We start from the raw sequence: 20,446 nt of genomic DNA, 5'->3' as shown, positions 1-20,446 counted from the left end.
ACCTTAACATATTGTTGAGAATACAAATTATCATACAGATTGTTTTAACAGTGTAGTAACAGTAGATCAGTCTCAGGAGGATTTTATTACTGCTGTTTAATGATTGATTGGCACCACAGACCAAAGCTGTTTTTATCTGATTCCACATCTATTTCTCTACAAAAAAAATGCTTGTTAGTTTCTTATCATCTACTTAGTTTATTCTTCTCCCCATTGTTTACACAGGGTACCAAATTAATGTCATTGTTGGAAGTGGTTCTATTTTGTGTAAGATCAGAGTGCAGAACTTATTCTTACACATAAAATAAAAGCAAACCTTTGTTTTTGCACATTCTGCATTTACTGTATCATGAGGACATATTTGTTGGTGTGGATAAACTGACTATTGAGCCTTTTGTTCCTTTTTTCACTGGGTAGCTTATAGAAACAGTGTTTCTTCTTTTGCTATTAACAAAAGCAGAACCATTTTTAAATGTGTTTTTTTAAATGGGAAACTCAAATGTATGCATGAAGGAAGCCTACAGGGACAATGTTAGCTCTGCAGAAAGAGACCTTGCAAGTATTATTTCATTATGAACAGAAGCAAAGAAATCTTGGTGTAAACAAGGTTATCTTTATTAAGACATGCTTTCCATAGCAACATTTTTTCGCAGAATTGCTAAAGGCAAATAAAATCTTATTATTAGTAAGTGCTTTTTACAATATATTACAAAATGAAAAGAAAACATTAAAATAAATATTTTAATAAAATAACCAACCAATTGACATTTTTTCAATTTGATTTAAGGCTTTAAGGCTTTAGCCTGTTCTAATCTATAAAGCCAGATAATTTAAGCCATGCTCACTATATAGTTGTCTGAACAAATTCTTCTTAATCATTTATCTTCAACTTTGATTATTTACAAGGGTAAACATAAACATGGTACTGTATATCCTGAGGTTATGTCATGGAATTGAAAATATGTCACTATTTTAAAAAATGAAATTATAAATATGCTGTATTTCTAAAAAGAAAAAAAAGAAATGACCTGAAACATATTTGCACTCCTACTGTGAAGTTCAACCACCCATTCTGAAAACAGAATGTATCTTGAGTAATACACTATGTGTAAGTGAATGTTTCAAAATGGCTGAACACACTAGTGGGTTTCACTGAGAATAGGGTACAACTCAGGAGCAAAACCATTCTCTTAAAGGCAAAAGGGTCAATTTATGGGACAAGTACAAAGCTCATTTTTTTAAAAACGATAAAACACACAGCTCCAAATCACTGCCCAGATGTGAAAGTGAGCATGGCAGTACCATTTCCCAGTTCCCTCTGTCTGGAATGAAACAAGAACAACCAAGAACTGATTTTGATGTAACAGGGGGAACCGGAGAAAAAGCAAAATTACAATTCTACAAAGAATCAGTAGATTAAGACATTTTATTAACCTTCCTGACTGTCATAAAACCAGAAACAGCAGGAATCTTCCATCCTTGCAGTATGGACTACTCTGTTCATAGTCTTCACTTCATTATATGGTTTATTACAGATTATATTTATCTCACACACAGTAACATAAGATCAGGTGTCACCCTTGCTTTAAAATCTGAAGTGGAAGATAAACTGTGCCTTTTGACAAAGATTACAAATCAAATCAAATTACACAAATTATTCTCTTTCTTTGTACAGAGAGAGGGGTTAAAAGAACAGTGCCACGTTAAAGTGGGAAATAAATCTTGTTAATTAAATGCAGTATAACATTATGCATCCATAAGGGCAGTGTGAGGTTAAAAGATTAAATTATCCACAGATTGAAGGTTTACATCTGGAATTGGGTTTTAGCTAATAATTAGGTGCCCTTGAAATTGACACAATCCAGAGTCTAAAAACTTCCAAAACTGTACTCTGATACTCTAATATTCGAGAACTCGGTGAAGTGATAACAGAGCATGCACTAAAACTCTTGAGGTACTAAATGGAAAAACAGTACACATTTTCTAGGCCTCTCCAGTAGGAATCCGGAGGCTCTAATTACAACTGCTCTACAGCCTTCTTGGTAGTAATTCAGCACAGCTGGCATTTCTCACAGTCACATCATTCGCAACACGTCATGATGGAAACATCGCTGCTCTGGCGTCAGCAAATTCATCTCAAATGCAATCAGCCTCCATATTTCAAATGGTTAGTGATTGTGCTGATCACGAATGCTCCTTGTGAGCCAGGAACCTCCAAGAAGCCAGTGCTTTTCAGCACCCGTAATGGAACCAGAGTTCCCTGCAGCCTTATGTTTACTTTACCATACTGTCATTGGTGACTGTATAGAAAATTAAATTCTTGCATTAGGCTGAGATTCCTAGGTATGAACACACAGTACCAATGAACATGTATATACATACTGTATTTATCAACTCACAACCACAACTTAATAAGCAGACAACTTATTCCTCTTTCAACAGCTTTCAATTTGACTAATATTCATTTTTGTTGTGAGTTATTCAGGAAGCATTTAGTTCCTGTTGATTATTTATAAATCTTATATTAGACGCTGCTTAGGTCTACATGTAATGGTTGTAAAATAAAGTCAGTCCCAACAAGTGCCTGTTTTACATGAATCCCCCAGACTGTAGCCTGAAGACAAATCACCAAACGTGGACCAAAACTATCCGACACAATGGTTTATATTATATACAAAAAATATATGTAATTATTAGATTTATTAAAAAAAGATGCTCAGTTATTTCCCTGCACATACTAGTTTTACCTGGCATATTACCATTCTCCACTATACAGTACTGATGTATCTCAGAGAAGTGCTATTTATCCTCCATAATTGACTAATTTAGTATAATTATAACTCTCCCACACTGGAATATTTTAAATACCTTTTAATTGATGCTTAAAATAACCACAATTTCTACTCAACTTGTTACAGATTATTACAGTTGTATAATTACTAAGTAATTTTTCGTATCCAAAATGAGTTATAAAAGTGAATATGATACATGATATGCTAGAAATTTAGTTGGCTAGGCTTTGCTCACCTGTACAGTATTAGTTATCAACAGCAGTGTTACAAAGATGCACAAGACCTTGATTTTACATTTAAAACCATATCACTGAGTGATGCAATCAGTAAATCAGGTAAATCTTCACTTAACTGTACAATGTATTTACAATATATATTTTCTGACTCATTCAGACCAGTGACTGTTGATGGGTAGAAAATGAACAGGCTGTGCAGCAGAAAAAATGTCTGTGTATCAAGTCCAAATTCTCAGACTTGGCTTTAGAGAAGACATAAATAACAGTGCAGTCATTGAAAAGTTTTTTTTTCTAAAATACCTGTGGCAGCCATGACTAATTTTCTTATCTACAGCATAGTTTTCCAAGAATACCTGGATGAGTTCACTTAATACCTGGAATGTCTCTGGCATTAATGAAAAAAAAACATTTTTCTGTGAAATCTTCCATCATTTCTTAAAAAGGAATTTACCACAGGAAAATGTGTCTGCAGTTTTGACATATTTTAAATGAAAAGAGAAAAATGAAAAAGAAAGAGCAAATTAAAAAATGTCACATTATTTATTTATGAGGAGAATTTCTTTAAGTATAGAGCTCAGAATTTGTAATTACTGTATATGTGTGATTGGGCCCATAACTTGGAAAAAGTCATTAAGGCTTTATCATGTCCAAGACAACCTTGAATTCCAAGAGTAAATTTGCATGCAGTTGATCTGTATTTGAAAAGTATCAAAATTACATTACAGTATATAACAGAAAACCTGAATATTCTTGAGGATTCAGTGTGTGTCATACAAAATATTGGACTGATAGCAACTGCTTTTAGCACTTCATTATATTAATTTGGTGACATTACACCAAATTTTACACAATACAGGGTACAGATTTTTACAACCTTTTCAGCCTTTCCTTCCTCATTATTAAGATGTTTGAATCAATTGCACTTTTCAGTAAATAATATTGTTATATATATATTTCAGTAATCACTTTTATACAGGATAACATTTCTGTGTGTGTGCAATATAAATACCTTACAGGCAGTGTTAGGAAATACAACTAACAAATAATAACTGTAACTTTATGACTTTAAATACTGTTTACTGTCACCAGCTTTTTCTCTTGCTCTTTTTACCTGTGCTGTTGGACTCTTTAAGATTCTGAACTTCTTTCAAGAACTCATCTGCTTTCCTGAGCTTTTCCACAGCTTCGTTCAGTATTTCCTCTGCAGATGGGTCTTCCGGCACTAGGCCATCAGGCAGGTTTCCTTGAGAGCCCTTGGCTGTTTTCTTCTCATCCAGTTTTTGAAGAAGCTCCTCAGTTTTCTCAAGCTCCAAGGATACTTGATTCTTCAGCTTGTTCATATCAGTATTCAAAGAACTTACATTCAGTTCCCTCATAGTCTCCCTTGAACTTTGCTGTGCTGACTCTGACAACAGGTCTCCCGTTGAAGCAAATTTTTCTTTTGATATTAGTTTCAGAGGCACTGGAGGGGGACTTGGCTGCATGATGCGTTTACTCTGCACCAGTTGTTGTACTGAAGCTACTTTGTCTGCATCCTGAAAACACGTCTCCTTTGCTTTTTCTGTGGTGCGTGGCTCCTCTTCCAGCCTTTGAGTAGCTTTGTCTTCATCTCCACTGTCTTCACTCAGATTCTCCCTGCTGCCACTGAGAGCTGTGGTTGAAGCCCTCATGTTGTCACTTTCAGATTCGTCCCCTGATTGGCTGCTGTGGGTGCTGTTGTCTGACTTCACATCTTCTTGTTCGCCTGCAGCAGGATTTGAAGGCTCAGGGCTCTTTCTCATACTCTTCAGATCCAAATTCTCACTATTGGATTCTTGAGAGAGAGGACCATCCTCTTTAGGTTGGGATGGTTTCAGACTTTCTGATGCATCTGGTTGAGTAGCTGTTGCACTGTCTTCAGGCGGAGTCTTTTGCTTTGCTTCTGCAAGCCAAACAACACCTGATGCCTCCCCGGTATCAGATGGTTGATCACTAGCAGTTGTCTTGATAAGGGGTTTCAGGGGTTTTTTCTTGGGAGGAGCAGGAGGTGCAGAATTCTTTATGATGGGTTCTGGAGACAGGGATTTTGGTTTAGGAGGAGGGGATGAGGGCTTTAGGGTTTCCATTTCTGCGCTGGAGCCAGCTGCAGGAGTAGCCTCCGTCTCCACTTCAGAAGGGCTGGGAGCCGCAACCTGCTCTTCTGGAGAAGGGGTTGGGGGACAGGAAGCGTCCTGGGCAGGAGGAGTTTCTGCAGACTCCTGCAGTTCAGTGACTGGAGGACTAGTTTTGATTTCTTGGGGCTGGAGGACTTCGTCTGGTGGACTGGTGGGAGACACATCTTCAGCTTCCTCGCCTCCCTGATCGGTGTTGTCAGCAGCCAGGGAATCCTCTGAACCCTCCTTGTCCGCTGGTGGAGCCGGCTTCTTGTCTTTAGATGGAGGCATCGGTGGTTTGAGGTCTTTGGCAGGCGGTGATGGAGGAGCAGGTGTCTGTGCGCTGCCGTCTTCTTCTGGTGTGATGCTCAGTTTGTCTGGAGGTGCTGTGGGAGCCAGGGGATCAGTACTATCACCATCAGGAGAGACCTCCTTCAATTCCTCCTTCTCAGTTAAGACACTCAGTTTGTTTTCTTTAGAAGGAGGCATGGGTGGTTTCAGGACTTTCTTCTGAGGAGTAGGTTCACCACTAGAAGTTGGCTTCCCAACTTCGTTAATATCATTTGCATCAGTGAAAACAGGGTGGTTTCCATTGGGGGTGTTGTCAACCGCATCCAGATCAAGCCTCAAAATCCCATCGGATGCCACACTGGCAACCTGTAAAATCAAGGGGATAAGTTAATCTTTCTGTAAGTTAAAGTCTAACAGTGCTCTAGGCTATAACGAAGCAGCAGTTTTGTTCCCATGATCCAAAGCATGGTTGTGTCACTTACTTTGGAAACAGCAACAAAATGTTTTTGTAGTTACCCATCTGATTAGTGACTGAGAAACACGTTTGTTATCCAGAATCGCTAGTGTGCTAATCCACAAAATGAAATAAACTAGTGCTGTGCAAAAGCTATGTCTTCCTGATTCATGCAGGTCTGGCAAAATCATGAAGGGCACTGTTCCCAGACTTGCAATGACCAACTGAGCATGGAAAATAGATGACTGCTAGAATAAATCTTGTTTGAAGAAAACCACCGATGGAAGATCAGCTGAATGTCAGCTGGAGATCCATCTTTCATCAGTGTATTGTTGTGGAAACTACTTAGACAAACATATACCTCTTTCATATGAATCCTGGTTGGAGGTCTTCGACCATGGTTCCCTTTAGGCCTTGAGCGTGTCACATGTTCTAAAGAACAGCTCTCATCTACCTTGATCTAAAAAAGCAAATAAAATACATTTTGGATGAATCTTTCTGTCCTTCTCTGAGATTGAATATATAATAATACAAGAGACTGCAAAGGTGAGTAACGTATTGATTTTGGTCAGGAATTCTTCAAAATTAAGCTCTTTCTGAACATTTTTAACCTTCGCCTTGAACAGTGACCAATATGTCCAGAGACTTCAGGATATAAGTAAATCCTAAAAGGTTATTCACGTAGCTAACCCAGAGGATAAGGTTAATCCTGTTTCGAGACGAATAATAAATCAAGCACACAAGGTTCACCATTAGGGAGTATATTTATGACTGAAATCGGGAAGTACTTTATACTAAAGGTGGTGGGGAATCTGGAACAAACTGTCCAATTGTTGAAGCAGCTGATTGAGAGATCAGCTCACCTGATCTCTGGATCAGTAAGCTACAGGCAATCAAATGAGGAAGACAGTTGTGATTGCTTCCTCAATATTGTAGTCTTCTTCTGCTTTGAAACATTGTCTGTTAATGGCTTGTACTCAAAGTGAAAGGTTTTGTTTGGCTTACATTCACTGTGGGTACAACAGCAATGTGGGCTGACTGACTTCTTGAATGTCCACAAGAAAGAGGAAATATTTACCTCATCAAATACTTTATTTTTAGCTCTGTTGATCCCATCACTCAAGGCCTTGATCCAGGCTTCCTTCTCCTCAGGACTCTGAGTCTGCAGCTTGATGTCGTGAACCTAGAAACCCCAATGGCACTGCTGTTAGAGTTCCAGCTTCTGAAATAGACATGGTGGTGAGGAACTCACACCTGCCACCTCTAACTATAGAGCTGCAATAACACTATTCACACCTTGCACCCTGCCAGAAGTAAAAATGCCATTTGTATAATACACTGCTGGCACACTAGGATGGCTGAACTATTTACTGTTTCACATTTTGCCTAAATAAAAGAACAACATTTCTGTGTGCATGTACACAGGGACATTATATACATTTTGAAAGTAATCTTTGAATTTCAAGACCTGACCAATCTCCTACGAAATAAATATTGTTTGCAGACTCCATTGTGCTAATTAATTGAAATACGCTGTAAGTAATTAAGATTCAGGCAAGCCTGAGCAGAGAAAGAAAGTGGGCTTACACCAGGCTGACGCCTTCGGGACTGAGCTGCAGTGTAAAGAAGGGCTTTGTTGCTTTTAAATGACCTCATAGCCACAAGTGGCCAATACTTTATGCTTTGATTCTGAGGTTGCCAAGGAATACACTGTGTGGCAGCCAAGTTCGGTTGCCCTTACATATATTTTGTTAGCCATTCATTTTGTCTGTGTAGCTAGCAGATTTTTTTCCTGCCAGTACACTTTACTGACTAAGAACCCAGGCACTATGTCTCAGGGGAAATATCAGCTTTATTAATATTAATACTTCATTGATTCATACAGGCAGAGACTGCATTTATACATTTAACATTCTACAGGCTTCTCTGTCTAAAGGATCAAGGATATCCTAATAAGCTGAATAGCTAGAGAGGCCAAATGATCTTCTCTCACTTGTAAGCTTTCTCCTGCAATTTTTTTTCACAAGATTACAAAAATTAAAATTTTCAGACACTTTCAAAAATATTTAATTTTGATCCAGCTTTTCTCACATGGCTCCCAACTTTGTCGGTTTTGCTTCCCTCAAGTGATTGTACAGAATCTACTAAATTAACTCAACTTGCACAGGTTCAGAATCTACCTGCAATCTGATCAAATATGAAGTAGGTACAGTAGCTGCATCAGCATGTGCCGGCTGCACTAAAATATAATACTACTGAACTTCTTTTATTTATGCCGAACAAAAGTGCAAAAACAGAACATGGAAAATTAAAGCCATAGTTAGGGCTCTGCTCTGCTCCAAGCTATTCCAGTGGCCTGACAATCAGACTGGATCCGTGTCTGAAGAGAAAACCCAAACCTCCTTGTCTGCCTTTGAACTGTTTGCTTAAGCCACTACACCAAGCTGCTTACTGTCCAAAAAAAACAGGGAAGATAACAAACACTTTGTCAAACAAAATCACCTACAGGAAACAATAGAAAAGAAAAGAAAATATACAGTGTGGTCCTGTGAGCCTATCTAAGAAAGCCTGGAATTCAACCATCTCCTGGGGAAAATATCCATGACCTAAGAATTCTCTACTAAATACAAACAATTACACTGTAAAGCTGTTTGATTCTTGCTTTCTAAGTTGTTTTTTCCCCTCACTGATAACATCAACACTAGGGATGTGTCGAGGGCTCCAGATGAGTACCTCGCCTCTCATAAATTAGCTGCCATCCTGTTTTGATTTATCTTCCAATAATATTATTATGCATAGCTCCTATCTGTATGTGACCTATTGTTCTGCAGCATTGGTGAGGGGGGTGCAGTGTGTGTGTTTGTGTGTTTCTGTTTGTGCGTGGCAGCTGGGAATGAGGCTTTGCTCTGAGGGTCTCCGTTTCCAAACACAAAACAAATGCGTCGCCAGAGTTATGGGCCATTAGAGTTACAGTTGCCCTCCACGGAAAATAATGAATTTCAATTAGTGTTACTGGAATTCATTTTATGTGGTTGAAAAAAAAAGTAAACTGAAACTTACAGCTTCACAGCATGTGGGGTCTGGGCTATAGCAGTGGTTTATTGCTGAGCAAAGTCTTGGGATCAAAACAGGATGTAAACGCGTGTTATACTAGCAGGGCATCGTTTTCCCACATTGATACTTCTATATTTTTTAAACTGTTAACTGCTAAGGTTTCATTATGCAGCCCTTCAGATCACCCAGGTTATTTTGATCTTAAAGTCTCCTAAATCTACTGTTGCTCTCTTGCATTGCATTCAGAATTTCCTAGTCTGGTCTGTGAGCCACAGAGGAAAGAAAAGCTGACATGCTAAGATCCATAGTTTTCAGCTGTTTGAAGCTGCATGTAAAAGCCAGTTTGCTACTGGGGTCAGGGATGCTTGCCAAATTCCCTGTTTCATCATCTGTTAGTAATAGGGCATTTTTTTAACAGTTAGGTTGTTTTTTTTACTTTTTACAGTTTTTCCCCATGTTTAATTTAAGAAAGAAACATCAGTGGCATTTTATTACGCATAAAGAGGATTTTAAAAACAAAAACTCCATCATAAATACATAGCTTTTTGTTTCCCTCAACACAGCTACAGGCAGACAGAATTACTGTTGTTAGTTTACTTGGCTGATATGTTTACCCAATAAAAAGCACATTTGTACATCTGTTTATAGAACTAGTCATTTTACCATTTCATCAGCTCAGGTCATTTTATCAGCTTGAGTGAAGAATCCAGCTCAGAAAGAGTCCCACCAGGGATTTGAACCCAGAACCTACTCCTTACAAGTCCAGACTCCTAAGAACTATTCCATAGTTCCTGGTGATACATAATTAATGCTTTGCATACAAATAACATTTTGTGTATGCAAATACTAGATCACTCTTCTTGTTCTATGAATAACAACACTGATTTATATCTTTTCAAGGAATGCTTAAGAAACTGCAAGGACCTCTGTAATCTTAACCTTGTTATTCAAAAGTTATTTTAGTTATCTGAGAAAATACTGAAGCTTGGTGGTGGGGTAATTAAGGTAATTAAACTGATGCATGATTTCACCTTTTGTTTTGTTTTTTCTGATATTACAGTCTTGCCCAAGCTCTCCCTCTGTTCTTTCTGCTCAGAAAGGCTTGCAGCTCCAATAAGCAGGGACGAACAGACTATTCTTTGATGCCAGCAGAGGGAGTTACCAATAGTTTGGATCTAGGGCACTGTGCCTAGTCTTCCAGCTAAACTAAGAGGTGTGCTATTGTGTTCCTGCGGTCTTGTGTCAGGCACTCTTTCACTGCTCAGGCCAGGCTCTGTTTTGGAAGCGCTGGCTTGAAATTAATTTTCATTTCATTTCTAATGATGGAAAGAACTCACAAGGGCAAGGGACACCTAAACCAATATTCTTTATTCCAATATTTAGCACACAGGACTGAGAACATGAACGCTGGTTTGTGGTTGTTTTGAGATTAAGATTAAGATTAAAAAGCTTATTTCAGTGAACACTTCTCTAATGTCCATACTGCTTTTGGAAAACACAGGAGCTACTGTCAGCCATGCTGAATTCAGAGTTGACATTTGTTATAGATTTTTTATTCATACACTTGGGAAGGACAGAATGAAAAAAAAAACGCCCTCCTTTGGTTTTCTTTGATTTACTTCCTTGGCTGACGGGAGATCTTTTGATAGGAGTGTAAGAGAACTCGTGGGGTTCAGCGCAGTCAGGTTTAATTGAATAATTGATTAGCAAATGAACTTGGTCACGCTATACGAAAACATCTGGCCAAGCCACTGGTAATTAAGAAACCTCTCCTGACACGGGAATAGAGTTAGTTCAATTGTTGGAGTGTGTGAAACTTGAAAAATGTCTCAAAATTGTTTTGGTTTAATACGTGTCTGTGCTCCATTTGTCCTCTTTTATTCTGTTTTACAGGACAAATGTGCTGACACTTCAAGACCTGGGCACCACCTTTTGCTCTAACACCGTGTATTAAATAACATAACCTAAAGCATAGAGCTGACGTTTTCTAAAACATGATTATTTGTGGAACATAATACCTCACCTCCTTCTGAACTAGACAGCCAGCGGACTGTCGCCACAAGACCATGTGGCTGAAGGAGGTTCTAAGCAGTCACTGGACCGATCCACAAAGACATATAGAGCTATTCATATCTTCACAAAAATACCATGAAATGGTGTCTGCATTTTTCTCGTTAAAAACAACCTCTTACCAACAGATAGCAGAGCATGTTATTAAGGTTAAAGGCTGCTCTATAGTTTCTCTCCCCACCAGTTGAAACAGCACTGAATGGCAGCTTTGATATTCTCTACCTAATGGTTTTGCTGCCTCCACCTCAGTTCAGCACACAGGACTGAGAACACGAATGCTGGTTTGTGGCTGTTTTGATAAGACCACAAGTATTTGCATACTGGGCTCTGCCACCAAGCATTCCAGCCTGAGCCCAAGAAGGCCGTAGGACCAAAACAAGAACTTCAGGTAGAAACTGATCCAGGCGCGTGACCGCAACGATGAGAAATGGCCGCTACAAGAAAGAGGTGAGCTGCTGTCATGGGTCTCAGTCCCTTCACGTGAATCTTTGAAAAGGGGAAGCACTCCCAAAATGTCAGAATGTAATTATAAACTGAGCAGAAATACTTTTTTCTAAACAAGAGCTGCTAGAAAACACAGTCTGTTAAAAGCAATGTGTGGGTTAGGTGAAAGAATCCGTATATTGGCTTTTGCACTGTAGAAGTGTCAAGCCTTACCCTTCCTATAAAGGGTGACTGGTCTTTTCTAGGCTTTAAAGTACAATGAGCAGGGGCATCTTGTGCAGCACTTCTGTTTCCTCTCTGTAGCCTTTAGCAAGTTCTCTTCATTGTTGCGCTCCCCTCTAGCTCAGCTATTTAAAATGTAATTTTATTTTTTTGCAAAACCTTTAATCTGTACCACTGGAAAAACAGTGAGTATTGTCTATTTTACTGCCTGTTTTTTCTTCGTTCACTTTACACTGTATTAAGGACACCTGCCTGGCAGAGAAGGTTTGATGGCACAGGACTATGGGGGCTTCACCCGAGTAGAATTTCTCTGCATTTAAACCAATGCCAATGGAACACCAGGCTTTTTTATTGTTTTAATCCAAGTGTTTCATCTAGGAGTGTTTATGGGTATATCTTCAAAAGACCTAAACACACAAGCAAACACCATAGACTGCCAATCCCGAGGACAGACAGCCAAGCTAAAGCAGAGAGCTGACACTTACCTTACTCCCAGATTTGGGGGCTCGAATTAAAATCAACCTGTTTCTCTTTTTAAAAGCACTCCGTAGCTCATGACATTTATCATAGTTCTCCAGGTCAACTTTTTCCATGCAGTTCTTCAAGTCCTGCACAAAAGAGGATGCATCTTGATTAGATTCTGTCCAAAATGATGCCTCTGAAATGAGCCAAATGGCTGATAACATTGTTATTTAACGTAAACAAACCTTGCACTATTGTTATAACCTTTGGAAGTGACTGGGAGAGCTATATATCAAACTAACTAGACATTACTGAACTCTGCATGTCTGTAGAAAAGAACAGTTGGTTTTATACCGCTCTCTTGACTTTGTAACTATCCTGTTTTAAAAGATTATATATAGAGTAATAATGACTGTCAGCCCACAAAGATCAGAGTCTCAGTATAGATTTTACCACAAATTAAAGGTTTAAGAAATAACTTCAAAAGGGCAAATGAGCCTTCCACAATCATGCATTTAAGATGCCGAGGTGTAGAACGAAGACCTGTACTGCACACTGTCAAGCTGTGGCTCAGTAACACACAATGTCCTTGAACATCTCATTTGGACAAACAACTGTGACAATGTACAATGTGCAGGCAGCGGGACAATTAATCTCACAAAGAAAAAGCACCCAATGCAATGAAAATGGCAAGCGCTACGACTTTGAAATATTCATACTTTTTATGATAAAATGACTTAATTTCCTCATTACTTGCAGCTGGTTCTAGACATGGAGCAATTTATCAAGGATGTCAGCTTTCCTGGTTTATTATCTAAAAAGAGTAACCAGTTTGTTCATTTTTAAAATAAAACTATCAACACATGACTGTCATAGCAACAGATTTTTCTTTCAAGCATGACACGCAACAAATTATTTAATGTCTGATTTACCTCGTTGTCATAGACCAGTATCTCTGTCCTCTCCAAGTGAATGTAGCGATCCTTGTATGTCCCCAAAATCTTCCCAGAGGACTTCTTGATCCAGCCAGCCTTCTCTGGAACCTTCGCAGCTTTAGGCTGTTCCTTCTGCTCATTCCCATCCTGTACCAGACGGAGGAATACAGCAGAGGACAATAATCAATTAGTGTGCTCAAAAAAGCATGCATAACTGAAATCTGGCAAATGAAGAGCACCACAACAAACCTCAGCAAAAACCCAATACCCTGACAAGATGTTTCTGCTTTGCAACAGGCAGGAGAGCTAAGTGAAACTAAGTGGGTTGTCAGCTCTGATATTTCCTTTGCCTGATACTGTGAAAATGAAGCATCAGTGCAAGGCTGCTAGATTTAGATTGTTAAAACCTTTTCTTCCCCCAGACATTTATTTCATATTCAGCTTTAACCCCCTACGGTATTACGACAGTTGCTCTATGAGACCTTATGCCATTCAGAAGTGTTTCATAACCTTGGGATAGTATCTGGTACACAGTCAATATTATTCAGGAAATCCCAAAGTACACAAAGACAAATTTCTGGAGAAATTGTCATGCTGTTTAGTCTTCTAAACAGCGGTCATCCCTTACATACCAAGAGGACTTTTGAGAACATATTAGCAAAACCTGCAGATTCTTCTGGGCGTATCCTACGCCAAGCGAACTTGAAAAAATTAGACAGGAAACAAATGCTCCTGTAAGTTCCCCAATTTTCACATCACAACGCACGGAAAAAGGCAGAAGTATGAAACAGCTATCAACAGCAGATGGGAATATAGATTCATTAATGGTCCATTGTGTCGTTCTCTTTAGTTCCAAAAGAAAATCACAAGTACCTTTAGATACTTGGCTGAAATCCCAGTCTTTCCTAACTATACAAGGAAATTCCACAGGATATCTTATTAAGGGTCAAGTTAGCTGTTTTTCCACTTTCACTGGGCTTGCTAGCCATTGGGAGGCTTCTGTGCTGCTGTAACGCTGCAGACATTCAGGAGGGGAGTGCTTGGAATAAAAAAAAAGTAGACTTCTAATGCTGCAAAGATCATGCATTCTTGTTCTAAAAAGAAACTCAGAGCAGTCTGGATACAAGTCAGCAGCCAGCACCCTGTGAGGGGATCACTAATGAAGAGGGGTAGAGTGTGACTGAGCTTAGTTTTTCCCATGTCAGTGCAGGGAAATTGAACATTTCTCGCCACCCACGGGAAGAAAAATACATGGTTAAAATATTAATCCAGGCATTGTCTGGGCGTGGTGCAGAAAATCAGATTCTCAACCAGCTGAGCACAGCTTTTTATAGCAGGAACACTGCTGCCCCCACATTAGGCATGATGGAATTAATAAAGGTTTACACACAAAAAAACAAAACCTTTCAAAAAATGCATAGCCCTTAGCGTTAAGAAAACATTTTTTATTGGTCATATAAAAGCAAACGCTATGATGTATTGCCCAATATAGGCTTTACCCCAAAGCCGAGTTCAGACAGAAAAGGAGTGTTGCTAAATTAATTGGCAGTTTGGAATACATCTAAACCATGTTTTGCTGTTTAAGGAAGTGCTTCTTCTAGAAGTGCTTAAATGATTATTATCGGCAAAATAAGAATTTGCTTTCTGTGATCCTAAACCTTTCTCTAATAAATAAATAAATGAATAGGTTTAGTCTGGACTCATCTGAACCATGTGCAATATTTTTCATTCATTAGAATCACAGAGTTTTCATTTCTGTGATATACAGTGGAATTCCTGTCACAAATACGCATTTTGAAATAAAAAACAAAAGCGAGGTTTTGGGCAAAAGCACAGATATTCCTCAGCTCACACGTGTTCCATATAAAATCAGCTGCAGAAAAAACAAGTTGCATCTGTGATACATTTAAAACCTTCTGAGCACTGACCCTTTGCTGCCTTGACCAGCCTGCTGTGTGCCTCAAAGTCCATGTGATCCTGTTTTCACAGGGCTACTAATCAGGGAGGAGGAAACAGCAGTCAAGTACCCTGTCACTCCGACTGTAGCTAAATAAGAGACATTCTGAGGCTTCAAAATATCTCTCAATACAAGGAAGTTTCAGAGCAGCCAAAAGTCCAACCAGAAATGCAGTACAGTGGAAAAAGTTATACAACTTTAGTCTCTGTTTTAATATTAACACGTATTGTACTCCATTGGCTGTACCAGTGTCACAGGGGTTAAAACTGGACTGTTTTTTCCATATACTGCAATATACAGTGTGTTGCCAACCTTTATCTAAAATGGTGTATTTCACTTCTAGGGTATAAGAGCCTAAAATAAATGGTAATAATTCAGACTGGCCATAAATATGCAATAAAACTATCTTTCACGTAAGCACATGCCTTCGTTTTGGAAAAACGGGCAAAGTGAGGCCAACATTTTTAATCCATATGTTTTCTTTCCTTAGAAGTTTCCTTCCTCTTTTGTGTTTAAAGATGAATAATCCATTAGTTATCAAGAGTACCGGGGCAGTTTCTTAAAGCAGCTCCACGAGTGACCGAGTCCCCAGACGCGAGTCTGAGACAGAGGGAGAAAATCATGGCGGAATTTGTGGTCCACACACACCAGCTGACCGAGGAAGATGGGACGCCAGCCAAAATGTGTGTGTCTTCATTTAGCAAAGCCCTCGCAGTAAAGAAACCCCACCCACACCATAAGGCCCACATCTGAAATGCGCTGTGATGGCAGGCAGCTGGTCTGTGTCTCAGAATGCTCTGCAAAACCGATTCCATCAAGTTATTGCTCATAACTAAACACCACCCTTAAAAAAATTAACATGGAAAGCAGGCTGGGTTCAAATTGTTTAGAAAATGTTATACTTTACCAAATGATGTGAAATTTGGTAATGATTTGGTGTGAAGTTGTTAGGACTGTAAAAATAAGCACTTTGTTGTTTAAATGCACAGCAATGAAAGGTTAGAAGTCAGTTATATTTAAAATATGACATTAATTTCAGTATAAATTTGGAGATTCACATACTGGCAAAGAGAAGTTTAATGTAATGTAAAAATGCTGAAGAAAAGTCCATTCATAAAGTGGTCAGATATACACAGTAATTCTTTGTAGCCCAAGAACAATCAGTGCTTGATGTCTGTGTAAAACGTACAATCTGTATTTTCTGGAACTAAAGCTTAAGTGTATAAAATTACCCGGAAAGTCGAAAACTCAAGAAACAAAGATTTATTTTGCAAACTAAAATAATGCAGTGTAAAAAATCAGCATTTATAAAGATCCGATAATTAGGCCTCAAAACTGATTGCCTAACTTGAGTTTGTAAAATTGATGATGATATACAAAAATAAGGCAAAATTAACATTACAGTCATTGAAGAAAGGATTTACTTCATTAAGTCACCAAGCTTTAAAATGTTTGACTGTTCATCTATTCCCCCAGGTAGGTGAAGGGATCTCATTTGAACTGTAAGACAGTCTCTCAGGATATCATTTACAGTATTCGAATCTACCATGCCAAAATATGATAGTTCCTGTTTTACTTTTAAATGAGTTCCCTTGCACTGGATGCAAACTTCCACAATACGCTGTGCTTCAACAAACACAGCCCAAGGCAAGACAAAAGCCATTCTTAAATCTGCTCCATAGTCAGACACGCTCATCCATCTCCCTCAAAAAAGCTCTCTCTGCTTGTCATGAAACCTTAACAAAAACGAAAAGGTTTTATGTGAGGAGACTGGATATCATGTTTAATTTAAGAGCCAAGTCTGGATCAGTGATGGGACCCATAAACAGCCGCACCTTCATTTGTACCTGAGTGGGCTGACCTTTTCACTTCTAAAAAGTACATTCACTACTGTACCATGCGTTTGATGCGTTTTTATAACGCGTTTCAGTATACTGCAATGTCACAATAAATGTTACAACTCGATCGTATGTTAATAAGGACCTGATTAATGGCTAATCAGAGAATTAAGGGCGGCTTTAAACTCACTCTTTTACGGGGCGAACAAAGATGGGGACTTCAAGCTGAGTTGTTATCTCATGCACTCACAGGCAACTTCATTTATATTGCTTATTTTCGAACAGTATACAGTATGTGCCGCGCCTCCCCTGTTTCCTGTCTGTATCTCTATGGCCATACTGATGGATTAGCTGCAAGCAAGCATTACAAAGTATCGGGGTACTGTGGGGCTTGCTGATCTCCGGGCCGGAGGCGGCGGGAATGCTGCAGACAGACTGACAGGGTGACAGCTGGTTCTGACAGTGCTAAACACCAGCAGGGTTGGCCAGCAGTAAAATATGAAATTTGTGCCGATACGTTTTTTTGTCACCTGACTTTGCTGTCTGACTTTGTTCAACGATAATGTATAAAAAAACAGCAACAACAAAATACAAATCAGAAAAGTTACTGTTACTAATGATGGTTTTATATTTAAACAGCCGAGCTGCATCAGATTCATTTCCTATTAATTTATATACAAAACAACGGAAAACCATCTTTCATTTGGTCATAAAATCATATACATATAGCTGGACGTGTTCATCTGTTTATCAAAATTGCTACATAATATTAAACCTTAAATAAAAAATGAGCTGTTGCACATTTAACTGTCGCTCCACAAACCATTTTCTATTGTCCACTACTGTCAAACATTTTTATGAAATAACTATTCATTATTTGTTCATTAGCCACGTTCTTGAGTATCAGTGTCTGGGGATGCAAGACCTGCGCAGCACAGGGACAGTTTCTTACAGCGATTTATTAAAAATGGCAAGGCAAGCTCAAAAATGACTTTTGCAGTCCGGTGTACAGCCCACAGAGAGTTTTCGGGTAGTTAACACGGGGGGAAAAGGTTTAACTACGATATTAGTTTCCCGAAGAAAATCCGACATGCAAAAAGTACACGACCAAACATCACGTAGCCCGGTACCACGAACTAACTGAGCCCAATGCGGGCAGCATATACTCACATCTTCCATGATAAGAAGGAGACCAAGATCCGCTATGTCTGGAGGAAAAGCACTCGAAGACGATTTTCTCTCTCAGAAAATACAAAATATTTCTCTTCGTTTAAACGTCCACCTTTTCATATCCACCATGACGCAGGGAAAGAAACAAATAACAGGGAACTGTAAAAGTTTCAGCGCCGAAGCTTTTCTTCTTTTCTTTTTCCTCTTTTGACTCGCTGCTACGAAACAAGTTCAGAAAAAAAGTTTGGTTTCCGGTAAAGTCCCAGTGCAAGCAGACAGCTGTTTCTTAGATGGAAGAGAATCTTCCGAGCAGGGGAGTTGCATACTGCTGATCTTTACAATATCGTCTTTTACCGTTTCTTTTATCGTTTCTAAACGGGCACGGGATAGCAACAGATTCTACACACGAAAAACTCCAGAGGAAGTTTATCAGATGCCGCAAGCAGAAAGCTGCAGTACTTCAAGGAAACGAAAAAGCGCTACAAAATTAAACGAATGCGACATCCGTCCTTATAAGGCGAAGTTCTATAGCACTTGTTGGAGGATTGTCCAGCAACTTATGACCAACAGCAGCTAAGTCTTAATTACAATGAGGGAAATTTTATCCTCATCTATTACTGTTCTTGCACTTAATTTTGGTGCATTTCTTATTGCTCTTGCACTATCACCAGCCCTCGACAAAGATCTCAACATTATCATTCTTCTTTAAATCTAGGTGGTGTTCTTCTGAGCACGTAATTACCGACGTACACACAATTAGCGACACATCATCCTGTACGCTACTGCGCGCAAGATGAACTTTTGGGTATATTTCTGTCACCTCGTCATGTTTAGTTTCAGATCTTAGAGGGCAGATTTGTGAACAGGAAATACAGATGGGTTTGTCTTTTCACACCTTTTATGGACTATCGAAAACTTTATAACATTAGCTATAGTGCATTTACAATGAATCGTACATACAGATTGTCTTTTGGGGTCTCTCATCAATATAGCAATTCAAGAATGTTTGGAACACTTATTAAGAAGATATCAAGGCCTAATTTTGAGGTGCAGAGTCAAGCACAATCTTTCCACGTGGGATATAAGCCCAGAATTACCGATTGCCTATTTCATTTACAGACAATGTATTTTCAATCTTAGATGCTTCCTGTTTTCTGAACCTTTAATCTTCAGATGATCAATACACACAACAATAAAATGGGTTCTACAGTATGTGTGCACAATGATAACCCGCTACTTCATAATTATTTAGTAATTATATTAATAATTATATTACTAATATCATGTAAATATCATGTACTCAGCCTTCAAATGATGCTTCCTTCAAATGAGATTAAAACATTTCCCAGAGGAAAACATCTCTGAACAACCAGTACATAAACTGTACTGCATTTTCGATTATACCTTCACAGCAACAGGTTCGACTGCTGCCTGTAGCTGTGACAGATATGATTGAAGCTACTACTGTATGTCCACTTATTCAGTTCTCACAAAGCCTCGCCTTAATATCCATTGTCCTATTTTATACAAAGAGCATTTTCTGTTCCCATGTTTAAAGTCTGCAAAGAATTTACTGTAGATCTTGGTAGTAGCTCTTTTTATGTAGAGTAGGACTAAATTATATGAGAAAAGAACCTCAGAATCGTACAGATATACTGTAGGATTCTTCTCCTTTCATAGATTGTGAACACCAGTGTTGTTTTCATTTCTATTTGGAAGTATTAATTGTTGGAGTGCCTCTTTTCAGTAGCTCCAAATCATCATAAAAATCCATTGGTTTCTTTTCTTGTCCTCGTGAAGTAATGGCCTTCTTTATTCAGGGTTGGAATGAAGGTTCAATGCTGGCAAGAACAGGCTCAAGCCAGACTTCAAACCCATAACCTCTCAAAGTGGTCCCCATGAGGCCTCGCCCTGCTCATTCTCAAAGCTTTACCTTAGATGTGGGGAATAAGACAAATGATCTTTAAATTGGACACTGTAAAAACGGGCTTTCAAATCCCCCCCTTCCTGAAATTCAGAATTCAAGTGCATATTTCTTTTCATGCAAGAAATTCCAGTGTTCTCCATGCGACTGCAGTACACGATGCTGTAATGGGCTTTTCTCAGCAGCAGAAATCTACCTTTCGACAAATAAGTTGAAAAGTGGGTACTTATTTTAATAGAAAACAATCAAATACCATCACCTTTGGGACATAACGAGCTTCTCTGGCATGTCTGCTTTGTTTAGAGAATACCTGTCACTAACAACAACAGCTGTTTAAATGAGACATCGATGAAATCTGTTTGAGTGATCTTGGTACACAAGCAATAAAAATAAGTTATTACAATTGAGTTTATCTTGCTTTATTTTAATAGAATTCTGATTTGTTTCTTTTTTTTTTGGTCTTGT

At 38.7% G+C, this 20,446-nt stretch overlaps 1 protein-coding gene across 1 annotated transcript; it reads right to left on the bottom strand.

Annotated features, from left to right (window-relative positions):
• Positions 1-599: 599 nt before the first annotated feature.
• On the bottom strand, positions 600-18,754 carry plekho2 (pleckstrin homology domain containing, family O member 2). Its single transcript, XM_015343312.2, has 6 exons — positions 18,058-18,754; positions 13,090-13,239; positions 12,181-12,303; positions 6,984-7,088; positions 6,267-6,365; positions 600-5,817 (listed from the first exon to the last, which is right to left on the bottom strand). The coding sequence occupies exons 1-6, from the start codon at positions 18,064-18,066 to the stop codon at positions 4,111-4,113; spliced, it is 2,193 nt and encodes a 730-aa protein (XP_015198798.2). The 5' UTR covers positions 18,067-18,754; the 3' UTR covers positions 600-4,110.
• Between the last annotated feature and the right edge of the window lie 1,692 nt (positions 18,755-20,446).

This window comes from Lepisosteus oculatus, chromosome 5 (genome assembly GCF_040954835.1).
Source record: "Lepisosteus oculatus isolate fLepOcu1 chromosome 5, fLepOcu1.hap2, whole genome shotgun sequence".
In the NCBI taxonomy this organism is placed as follows: domain Eukaryota; kingdom Metazoa; phylum Chordata; class Actinopteri; order Semionotiformes; family Lepisosteidae; genus Lepisosteus; species Lepisosteus oculatus.
The sequence above is the reverse complement of the archived record's forward strand: the minus strand, read 5'-3'. Positions and strand labels throughout refer to the sequence as shown.